At 39.8% G+C, this 12,417-nt stretch overlaps 1 protein-coding gene across 1 annotated transcript in view; it reads left to right on the top strand.

The window, feature by feature from the left end:
- Positions 1-12,417, top strand: part of AP3B1 (adaptor related protein complex 3 subunit beta 1) — a 2,578,902-nt gene that overhangs the window by 1,636,644 nt on the left and 929,841 nt on the right. Inside the window, exon 21 of the mRNA XM_044063704.1 lies at positions 3,017-3,086. Within this exon, the coding sequence (XP_043919639.1) occupies positions 3,017-3,086 (70 nt within the window). The remainder of the gene's footprint in view (positions 1-3,016; positions 3,087-12,417) is intronic.

The raw sequence follows: 12,417 nt of genomic DNA, 5'->3' as shown, positions 1-12,417 counted from the left end.
CTGTCAGCCAGTATGTTGGCAATGTGTGTAGGTTCAGTAATTTTCACATCATTTTGAACTAATTCTGAGCATATCTGGGAGTTTCCTCCTAGGTTTCTAACATAGCTAAAGAAGGCCTTATGATTGTCTTTAGAGTCCTAGGCGATTTTTCTCTCAAAATTTGCCTTGGATGATTTTATGAGAGCTCTTAGTTTTTTACTTATAATGATCAAAGGTGTCTTACTGTGCTGAAATGTTCTTGCATACTAAGGAAAAAACTGAGCACAGGTGCAGTGAGAAAGGTTTCCAAATTATCAAAAAAATACAAAATGCAAAGAGAGTTTTAATTTATTGTTAAGAAGCTTTCATGCTCTTATTAAATGTAGCATGCCATTGCACTAAGAAGAGCCCATTAACTCTGAACAGAAAAAAAAAGCACCCCATAAACATTGCATGGTAGCTTCTTTGAAATTAGTTATTAACAGAATTCTCTTAGTTTATTACAGAGGATTAACAAGCTTATTTCACTAATCTTGGATTTACTTGCATCAGTCTCTATATGTCTTCTACAGTATTATGAGCAGGTCACTTAACCAAGTAGTACTTCAGGCGTCCTATGAAAGTAGGCCTCAACCTAACTGGACATGTCAGTTTAAGTAAAGAAATATGTAAATTAGTATTCAGGAAAAACATGCTGTAGTATTATTTTGGTTGTATTTTTTGGCTTGCTGAGTTCCCTAAATGCATTACTATTTGGTAGACCATAGTTATTTGTTATTCAGTACACTTGCATATGTATCTACAGATAGGCAGATTTACATGTTTACAACAGAGCTGTAGCTGGCTTATCTAGCATCTGGTGTCGTCCCCTGCTCTGGCACCCGTCAACCCAAGCAAAAAAAAAAAAAGGGTTCTATGATCTGGCTAACACTCGGGAGCCACCAGGCCCCATTTATGCACCTGACTGTCAATTTCAAGCTGTGGACTAAAAAGAGAACTTAATTTAAAACGATAACAAGTTGCTTGCTGCTTTTGTAGCAAGTGGCATGCTAAAACTTATACAACACGTGGAGCACTGAAGTGCTTTGTTATTGCAGGAAAAGCAGCTTTGAAATAAATTTAGTGGTACTGCACTAACGATTGATTAGTATTTTTCAATTACGCACCCTAATACCTTGCTCCAAGGGAGCGTGCCCGTTGCTCCACTCTAGCTATGCTAATTGTTTAAGAAATACTTTCACAGAGAGTGTGCATCTTTTTTTATGTATAGTGCCTACTTTCAATTAATAATTAGTTTTTTCAAAACTATTGCTTTTCATCACTTTTTATTTCTGTGTAAATACCTGTCAGTTTGTTTGTGTCTTTCGGCTTTTCCCGGTTAGGGGTGGCCACAGCGGAACTCCGGTCCGCTAATGATTGGCAGTAGATTTTTACATGCTGGCTTGCCGGGCCTAACGCACAACCTTCAACAAAGGAATGCCCATTTACGCATATCGCCATACAGAAGACGCTCTAACTGAGAATCAAACGGGCAATGTCTAACTGTGAGGCGATGTAAATGCCTGTCAGTACAATGCATATTTAAATAATCATAGACTGTGCAAAATCCCTTAATTACATAAAGTTCTGGTGTGTGTTGTAATCATACTTTGCATTACCAAAGGCATGATGCTTCTCAGCCTTAACACTGAAAATGTTTTGCTTATTTAAATGCTGTCTCCAGCAGAACAAAATTACATTGTTTTGGTTCCCTGTATGCTCCATATTGTTTACCTTATTATAGCCTGGCGTATCCCTGTTGGTGAGTTAAAAGGATGGTATGAGGGTGGCATGACAAGCAGTCATCTGTGTAGCAGGATCTTAAAATCAGCAGCTGCTGAACTTCTTACACAAATTTAATGCAATCACTGAGCTGCTAAAAACCTGATCCATTTCTTACAAAAAAATAGAGAGAAACAAATTGTCTATATCTTTCTGCCTGATCTCTTTTCAAGTACTAACACAATGGTAACAGTGGGTGATCTGTCAATGCATTTGCTTTGTCAGTGATGGTTTTGTATAAATATTGGATGGTAAGAAATAAAATTCACGCAGTAAAATATGATTTTTATCGGTCTTTTCTCTGCAGCTCTGTGGCTCATGCTGCAGTGTGAAATTCTCATTTTACACACTTTGCAGGCAGAGCACATGAATTATGCATTGTGCAAAAGAAATCCTCAATCTCACGCTTCAAGCCCTATATGCATTTATCCAGGTTCTGTCTCTATTACCAAGATGAATTGCAGATAGCAGAATACTTGATAGAATGTGGTTTTAACTTATTGTTTGTTTGGTAGTAATCTCTCTTTCTCTCCCTCCTTCCTTTTTTCCCCACAGAGGATCTTTTTTTAGAATAATATTGTTGACCACATAATGATGTTTTATATATACACAACCACACACATTTACACACAAATTGTCTAGCTAACTATAGATATGTTTAGCTAGCAAGCTAGCTAGCTAAACTGGATTAGAAAATAATGTTTTACCTGCGTTTCCAAGCACCGAGAGGAAATGAGGTTACTCCACTCAGCTGAGACTGCAGAAATTTTCATTTTTAATCATGCTGCTCTTTAACTACAATATTCTGAAGCAAGAAGTGTACTGCCTTTCTACTGATACTTCAGAAATCTTGAGTTAATATAGCTGTTTAAAGGACGCGCATTATGCCAGTCACTTTAACTGCATTTCTTATCTCTCTCTTTTTTTAATTGATAGTTACAACAAGCACATACATGGATTTACAAGCTAGAGTCTGGTGCTGTGTTTATTGGTTGATCCACTGCATGGTTTTAAATCCATTCTTATTCTTTTTAATACCCTGCAGGGAGAAAAAAGGGTAATGGCTTTTAATTTAAAATATTTCCTTGATGTAAGTTTTATAAGCAAATGTTGCTAGGAAAAAGAAGCACTCTGAAGTTTTCTAATAAGAAAATGATATGGTTGCGTGTAATAAATAAATATATATGTATATACAACAAAGTGCTTTTTTTAATAGGAAGAAGAAAAGAAAAAAGTGAAGGAACCTTCTAGCAAACGGGAAGTGTCTCTATTAGATTTGAGTGACTGTAAGTATTGGCATTTGTGCATTTCATTTGTCTCATTATCAACATTTCCCACAGACAAGTGTGAAAAATTGCAGACATCCATCAAGTGACACACATTTAGATTTGTCTTTGTGTTTATTTTTAAAGCTTAAGCTGTTTTCCTTTGTCATTTGTCCTTTGTTGCAGCATTGGGACATAAACTTTAATTCAGAGAGTGAATGAAGCATGAATGGTGTACAAAGTGCCAGCATTTTTGAATTTGGGAGAATGGAGAACTGTTAGTCACTGTGTATCTTATTGCTTTCTGGTATTTAATGTGTTTGCAATTGTGTGCTTAACTAGTTGGTACTTCACCTTTGAACTGAAGGAATAAGCAACAGTAGTAGAATGTCTAAGGCACGAACTTCAGAAGTACTGTAAGCCTGGCATTAAAGCAGTGTGGAATGGCACAGTAGCAGAATGTTTAAAGAATACCCCATGAACCTCAAAGGTACTGTAAGCCTGGCAGTAAAGCAGTGTGGAATGGCACAGTAGCAGAATGTTTAAAGCATGAACCTCAAAAGTACTGTAAGCCTGGCAGTAAAGCAGTGTGGAATGGCACAGTAGCAGAATGTTTAAAGCATGAACCTCAAAAGTACTGTAAGCCTGGCAGTAAAGCAGTGTGGAATGGCACAGTAAGTAGAATGTTTAAAGCACGAACCTCAAAAGTACTGTAAGCCTGGCAGTAAAGCAGTGTGGAATGGCACAGTAGCAGAATGTTTAAAGCATCCCCCATGAACCTCAAAAGTACTGTAAGCCTGGCAGTAAAGCAGTGTGGAATGGCACAGTAGTAGAATGTTTAAAGCACGAACCTCAAAAGTACTGTAAGCCTGGCAGTAAAGCAGTGTGGAATGGCACAGTAGCAGAATGTTTAAAGCATCTCCCATGAACCTCAAAAGTTCTGTAAGCCTGGCAGTAAAGCAGTGTGGAATGGCACAGTAGCAAAATGTTTAAAGCATGAACCTCAAAAGTACTGTAAGCCTGGCAGTAAAGCAGTGTGGAATGGCACAGTAGCAGAATGATTAAAGCATGAACCACAAAAGTACTGTAAGCCTGGCAGTAAAGCAGTGTGGAATGGCACAGTAAGTAGAATGTTCAAAGCATACCCCATGAACCTCAAACGTACTGTAAGCCTGACAGTAAAGCAGTGTGGAATGGCACAGTAAGTAGAATGTTTAAAGCATCCCCCATGAACCTCAAAAGTACTGTAAGCCTGGCAGTAAAGCAGTGTGGAATGGCACAGTAGCAGAAAGTTTAAAGAATACCCCATGAACCTCAAAAGTGCTGTAAGCCTGGCAGTAAAGCAGTGTGGAATGGCACAGTAGCAGAATGTTTAAAGCATGAACCTCAGAAGTACTGTAAGCCTGGCAGTAAAGCAGTGTGGAATGGCACAGTAGCAGAATGTTTAAAGCATACCCCATGAACCGCAAAAGTACTGTAAGCTTGGCATTAAAGCAGTGTGGAATGGCACAGTAGCAGAATGTTTAAAGCATACCCCATGAACCTCAGAAGTACTGTAAGCCTGGCATTAAAGCAGTGTGGAATGGCACAGTAGCAGAAAGTTTAAAGCATGAACCTCAAAAGTACTGTAAGCCTGGCAGTAATGCAGTGTGGAATGGCACAGTAGCAGAATGTTTAAAGAATACCCCATGAACCTCAAAAGTACTGTAAGCCTGACAGTAAAGCAGTGTGGAATGGCACAGTAGCAGAATTTTTAAAGCATACCCCATGAACCTCAAAAGTACTGTAAGCTAGTAATTCAGTGTGGAATGGCACAGTAGCAGAATGTTTAAAGCATCCCCCATGAACCTCAAAAGTACTGTAAGCCTGGCAGTAACACAGTGTGGAATGGCACAGTAGCAGAATGTTTAAAGCATGAACCTCAAAAGTACTGTAAGCCTGGCAGTAAAGCAGTGTGGAATGGCACAGTAGCAGAATGTTTAAAGCATGAACCTCAAAAGTACTGTTAGCCTGGCAGTAAAGCAGTGTGGAATGGCACAGTAAGTAGAATGTTCAAAGCATACCCCATGAACCTCAAAAGTACTGTAAGCCTGGCAGTAAAGCAGTGTGGAATGGCACAGTAAGTAGAATGTTTAAAGCATCCCCCATGAACCTCAAAAGTACTGTAAGCCTAGCAGTAAAGCAGTGTGGAATGGCACAGTAGCAGAATGTTTAAAGAATATCCCATGAACCTCAAAAGTACTGTAAGCCTAGCAGTAAAGCAGTGTGGAATGGCACAGTAGCAGAATGTTTAAAGCACGAACCTGAAAAGTACTGTAAGCCTGGCAGTAAAGCAGTGTGGAATGGCACAGTAGCAGAATGTTTAAAGCATCCCCCATGAACCTCAAAAGTACTGTTAGCCTGGCAGTAAAGCAGTGTGGAATGGCGCAGTAGCAGAATGTTTAAAGCATGAACCTCAAAAGTACTGTAAGCCTGGCAGTAAAGCAGTGTGGAATGGCACAGTAGCAGAATGTTTAAAGCATGAACCTCAAAAGTACTGTAAGCCTGGCAGTAAAGCAGTGTGGAATGGCACAGTAAGTAGAATGTTCAAAGCATACCCCATGAAGCTCAAAAGTACTGTAAGCCTGACAGTAAAGCAGTGTGGAATGGCACAGTAAGTAGAATGTTTAAAGCATCCCCCATGAAACTCAAAAGTACTGTAAGCCTGGCAGTAAAGCAGTGTGGAATGGCACAGTAGCAGAATGTTTAAAGAATACCCCATGAACCTCAAAAGTACTGTAAGCTTGGCAGTAAAGCAGTGTGGAATGGCACAGTAAGTAGAATGTCTAAAGCATCCCCCATGAACCTCAAAAGTACTGTAAGCCTGGCAGTAAAGTAGTGTGGAATGGCATTGTAGTAGAATGTTTAAAGCATACCCCATGAACCTCAAAAGTACTGTAAGCCTGGCAATAAAGCAGTGTGGAATGGCACAGTAGCAGAATGTTTAAAGCATGAACCTCAGAAGTACTGTAAGCCTGGCAGTAAAGCAGTGTGGAATGGCACAGTAGCAGAATGTTTAAAGCATGCCCCATGAACCTCAAAAGTACTGTAAGCCTGGCATTAAAGCAGTGTGGAATGGCACAGTAGCAGAATGTTTAAAGCATACCCCATGAACCTCAAAATTACTGTAAGCTAGTAAAGCAGTGTGGAATGGCACAGTAGCAGAATGTTTAAAGAATACCCCATGAACCTCAATAGTACTGTACGCCTGGCAGTAAAGCAGTGTGGAATGGCACAGTAGTAGAATGTTTAAAGCATGCCCTATGAACCTCAAAAGTACTGTACGCCTGGCAGTAAAGCAGTGTGGAATGGCACAGTAGCAGAATGTTTAAAGAATATCCCATGAACCTCAAAAGTACTGTAAGCCTGGCAGTAAAACAGTGTGGAATGGCACAGTGAAATTCAGTGATGTATGGTCACTGGTTATTAACCTGACCATCCTTTATAGCCAGCAGCACTTGACAATGCTTTGTAGGTAGGTCAAAAAATCATAGTGCAGTAAAAATGTTAGAGAGCCAGATTAGTAAAAAAAAGTTAAGTGATTTGCTGAGAATTACTCGCACATTTGTGTTGCCAGGCATACTCTTCGTAGTTAAGAGAATATAATTTTTCTGAGTATCAGTTAGACTTTATCAGAACATATTATATCTATAGTCATCTAAATTAATGCTTCTAATGATAATTATATAGCTTGCTTACAGATATGATTACATATTACAAACAATATCTAAATTATTTATCTGAGCAACTTTAAATGTTCCACACACTAAGTGCTGGGAGGGAAGGAGGCAACAGCTTGAGAGATTTGCCCAGTCTGTAAATGCCAAAGGTTGGGGAAGCCACAATAGGAGTTTGTGAATTCCGTTTTGTACTCAAAACCTGCACACTTGGTTACTCCTTGTTTAGGTGGAAGCCAAGAGACTTTAATCCTGTGTATCCAGTTCCTTGACTTAAACCTTGACCTCTGTGCTTTTCTAACATAATAAATAACCAGCTCACCTTTAAACACAATAATGTTAAATGGGAAAAATGAAAACACCTTATTAAGTTAGCGAAATTTTTTAATTACTTGAGTCATAATGCTGTAGTGAGATTCATAAACAATGATGAGTTGGTAAAACTTGTCTAGCAATTTATCTCAATGTACAGTCCTACAGAGACTGCATCTCATTAATTGGAAATATGCTTGACTACAGATCAGCTGATCACCCTACTAACATGTGCTACTCTAGAGCATTCAGACCACATACACACAGTCACTTCCACGCACATACTTTGCAGCAACTCTATTTTCCCCACACACACACAATGTAGCAATAACCCACGCCTGGGTGTGGGTAATGCTGGAGTTACCCATGGTTAGTTTGGTTTGGTCATGAGGGCGACGCCCGAGTAGCCAAACAAAGCCAACCGTGGGTAAATCCGGCATTTACCCACACGCAGAAGTGGGTTATTGCTATTATACAATGACATTATTTAAGAAAAAAATAATTACTTTTCTTAAATAATGGCATTGTATAATGCCTCCTTGCTGCCCTTCCACAGCTGTCTGGTATTCTGCGGCAGTTCTGATGTACTGCGCATGTGTATGCCTACGCAGTACATCAGAGCTGTGGGCAAAAGCAACGGAGAAAGCAAGATCTCTGTTGCTTTTCACAAACTGTTTCGCTATGTTAAATGGGTTTAACATAGCGAGACCGCTTTAAAAAAAAAACAACGGAGAATTTCTGTTGCTTTTTTTAAAGCTGTCTCGCTATGTTAAACCCATTTAACATAGCGAGACAGTTTTGAAAAAAGCAACGAAGAAAGCAAGATCTCCATTGCTTTTTACAAACTGTCTCGCTATGTTAAAGGAGTTTAACATAACAAGACAGCTTTAAAAAAAGCAACGGAGAATCTCCGTAGCTTTTTATAAAGCTGTCTCGCAATGTTAAACTCGTTTAACATAGCGAGACAGTATGAAGCAACGGAGATCCTGCGTTCTCCGTTGCTGTAAAAAAGGAGTTATACATTAAAAGTCCGGGCGACCGAACCTTTTTCCATTACTATAACTCTGATTTACAACGTGCACGCTGACCAATCAGCGTGCACGATTTTGAATATTAATGGGGGGGGTCGTCATATAATATGCTTTCATGCATAGGTACTCACTCATAAACCTATTTGTACACTGCAGCTGTAAGGATATACACATATACTCACTACTACTTACCTGGTACTCTGCACAGTATAAAGCTACCCTACTTCCCCTTACTGAAATGTGGTGATCCAGGTCACTAGCCTTTTCATGCACTGCTTTTCAGGGTAACTTGCATAGTATGGATGAAGTGTATGACTTCCTTACTTCACAAGTATCCTAAGTGAGCAGTGCAGTGGGTTAGAGTTACTCTGGTACTGTTTGGACACTGGAACAGTTTGACTGGTCATGTTGGCACCCTTTTCCTTGGCAACAGCATTCCTCACAAGCTCAAGCTCCTCCGCTATCCCATAAAACCATGATGCAAGGGGATACTGCAGATCTCATTGCCAATATTGTTGCTTCGGCATCTTTCTCTGTTAGCTCAAGCATGTTGGGAAATATTTACCTTTGTGTAGAACCAAAAGGCAAGAAGCAAACCACAACATGTGAAAAGTCTGGCAGATCAGGTTCCAACAAGTACAAAATCCTAAGCACGATTATGTAAAATAAAAGTTTTTAATGTAGAAAAAATATAAAAGATGTAAGCGCTTTAGTTTAAAACAGTGTAAACTTCTTCAGACAAAGCTGTAGAACAAGGCAAACATTTAAATAATACACAGATGCCTCTAAATGGGCACAGGGAAACAACTAGCACAAACCTGACTTAACCCTTTAGTCTCACAATTCATACTGTTGAATGTGTGTTAAAATACAACATTTAAAAACATTATATTTAAACCAAAACCTTGTCAAGTAAGAATGTTTGACACACAAAAATTCCAGTGTTTACACTTTGAAACTTAATGTTTGTGAAGGTGTTATTAGCAACTTACTCTGAGGAACAATCTAAAAGCATGTTACTTTGCTTCATGCAATTTTCTTTCTTTTCAGGGCCTTAAGCTTTAAGACAGAAGAGATAGAAGTCATGTCATTAATGCCAGGCCATTTACTTGCATGTAGCAAAATCTGCCATCTAGTTCTAAGGTTTTTTATCATTAATGTCAACATGGTGTATGGCCATGAACTTAAAATTGTGGTCTGTATTCTCATGAATGTGCCTAGCTAGAGCATTATTTAAGTTGATCTTCCTGATGGCGTAGTCATGCTCATAAAACCTACTGGCAAACTTTCTCTCTGTTTTTCCTATATAGAAAATAGAACAGTGGTCACATAAAGCAGTATAGACCACTGCCTTCAAAGAACAATTATATCTCCCCTTGATGTTATATTCAGTGTTATCTATAGTAAACGTGGCTCCAGATTTAAGCTTGTGGCACCAATTTCACGAACCACACTTGTGAATACCTGGACAGTCTGTCATATTCTGAACTTGTCTATTTTTAAGGAGATCTTTTAAGTTCTTCCCTTTCCTATATGTAATGATAGGTTTAACACCTAGATGAGATCCAATACCTGTGTCTTTCTTGCTCAAGTGATGTTCTAATGTCTCCACATGCCAAGTTGTTTTCTGAATACAGGCACCTGCAATGGGTTTAAAATGACCTGTTCTTCTTTTTTCTGTAACCTCATTTATAAGTTCAGTAAGTAAATCTACTGGGTATTGTCTCAAGAGAAACATGGATTTTAAGTTTGCACACACTGATTTAAAATCTTCCTCCCCGAGATCATGTGGACAGCTCGAACAAGCTGCCCCTTAACCACTGACCTCTTCTGATGTTTCAGGTGGCAACTAGTATAGTGCAGAAAAGAGTTTGAATATGTTTCTTTTATGTATATTCTGGTAGCATACCTTTCATTGGGTTTATCTTTAAACAAATGAAAATCCAAATAGTTCATGTGATCTAAATTAATGACCCAAGTGAATTGTAGAAAAGAGGTTGTAGTGTTAAGATATTGTAAAAATCCATCTAACATTTCAGAAGAACCCTTCCTTGCAAATATGGTCATGACCCACTGGGAAAGAGTTTTTGTATTCCAGTCCCATTACTACCCTTAAATCAAAATGTATCATAGGTACCAGAATGACATCAGCCTTATTTGGAAGGGTTCTTCTGAAATGTTAGATGGGTTTTTACAATATCTTAACACTACAACCTCTTTTTACCAGATAAGCATCATTTTTTGACTTCATATAAGTTGAGAAATATTTTTCTAACCTTTAAGCTTTTTTCTAGCCCTATTCAGATTTCTGATATTAGTTTAGCTGTTATTGCTTATCTTTCCCACTAATACCTCACTGTCCCTTGTTAAATATAAGCCCTATTAGCCTTTAGAAGCTTAATTGTTTTTCTTCCTTTGGTGATTTTTTCCCAACTGTTCTGATGATTGTTGATTGTTGGTTCTAGCTAATGGATGTTACTTCACTTAGGAATGGAAATAAATAGCCCAAGCCTAGATTTTCAAAATGTAAGAAGTGTGCACTCAGAATTCCCCTGAGGACCTGCACAGTTTGTGTGTGGTTTGTTTAGGGGTTAGCCACGTAGACAGCAACTGCATTATATGTATGCTTTCCTACATAAAATGCAGTTGCTAAGTATTTCTGTACTTGCACCTTTATGGATAGGAATAAACAATTAGTCCTGAATGGACTGTTACTGACTGAGGTGCCACCTGTAGACAAGCCAACTCCAGATGACAAAGATAGAAACACTGCAAAGAGAACTCAGACCCATGAAAAGCAGGGAGAAACAGAAGAATAAGCCATTTGTGAGGACATATTCCCAGTCAAGGTGCCAAGGCTGTTTCCCCTTAACCAGAAGTGTCAGGAGCTTCTCCCCCCGCAAGGCTTTAATTTCCTCCACAAGAACCATCAGGTGAAAATGACTTTGTGGCCATAAGGAAGACAAAGTAGCCTGTTTTCTGGGAAGGAATCATCAAGGTTTCTTTCTTCCATGCCTACTTCATCTTCATCCCTCAGGCCTTACAGGTCCCTCAGGTGCCCTTCTTCTAGACCGGGAGCACATGATGTCACCCTTTCTGAAAGACTCAGCTTCATTATCATGTTATCTTGGTGTGTCTCTAAGGTGGCTTGAGACTTACCTGTTTATATGCATTTTCTTCAGTTCCTCTTCCACCCCCGGATTCAGTGCTAGCAGAGATGGATTTGATCATCATTCCCATGACTTTTCCTTCAATGATGAATAACATTATTTCATTGGTGTTGATGGCTACCTCTGTGCCATCCTTGGTGTTAACCCTGGGGAACCACTAGGCCTGAAGGGCTCGATGTTGCCCACTCTGTACTGAATCCGACTCCTACTTTAATGGGGCCATTGTTGAGTGGATTGGCATTCTACACTTCCATGGCTAAATCAATGGGAATGATTCTGGCTCAAGCATGTTTGGCGCCGTCAGGATCCAGTATAGCTAAGGTGGTGTCAGTGCAGGGTGTGTCTGGCCTGGAAGTTTCATTCATCTCATTGATGCAGTGGAAACTGCCTTCGATTTCTGTGCTGGGTCAGACACTGGGGCAGTTGGTTCCACCCCAAAGCAGTGTTAGTGCTGGACATTTCACCCAGTCATCTGGACAGAGGCCTTCATAAGCCTGCTGTGCAGAGATCTGGGTTGCCTTCTTCTGAGGAGTATTCTCTCTAGTCCACCCAGGAAAAGGTGCTGCAAAAAGAAGCATCTTTACTCCCCATTGGTTTCTCCATCCCCACATTTTGATCTCATAGTATTGGAGGCTTCTCCCAAATCCTCTTCTGAGGATACCATCTCTGAGAGATTTTGTAAATAATGTCACAGAAGAGATCATGCCTACTGACTCCACCTTCCCAGAAAGAAAGATCTTGCAGGAGGCGTATAAGACCCCCCCCCCCCCCTGTTTGTGGCCTGCATTATGCCACCCCCCTGACAAGTTGATTGACTGGGTGTGGAACAAAGCTTGGAAAGAAGCCATTGTAACTGAGCCCATAGCCCTGAAACTCAACAGAGTTCTATGACCCCCCCCCATGATAGCACTAAAGTAGAGGACCTTATATTGACTCTATGTTGGTATCCCTTGCCACCAGCATAGAGATCCCAGAGGCTAGAGGACCTTATATTGACTCTATATTGGTGTCCCTTGCCACCAGCATAGAGATCCCAGGGGCTGCTCAGTCTATCTGTTGTCCAAATAAGGAGTCCAGGAGGATAGATAGACTGAGGAAGCAAGTTTGTGCTTCTAGTACATTT

Source organism: Protopterus annectens, chromosome 2.part2, assembly GCF_019279795.1.
Source record: "Protopterus annectens isolate FY-2018-M chromosome 2.part2, PAN1.0, whole genome shotgun sequence".
Taxonomy (NCBI): domain Eukaryota; kingdom Metazoa; phylum Chordata; order Ceratodontiformes; family Protopteridae; genus Protopterus; species Protopterus annectens.
Note: the sequence above shows the minus strand (reverse complement) of the source record. Positions and strands in the feature narration are given on the sequence as shown.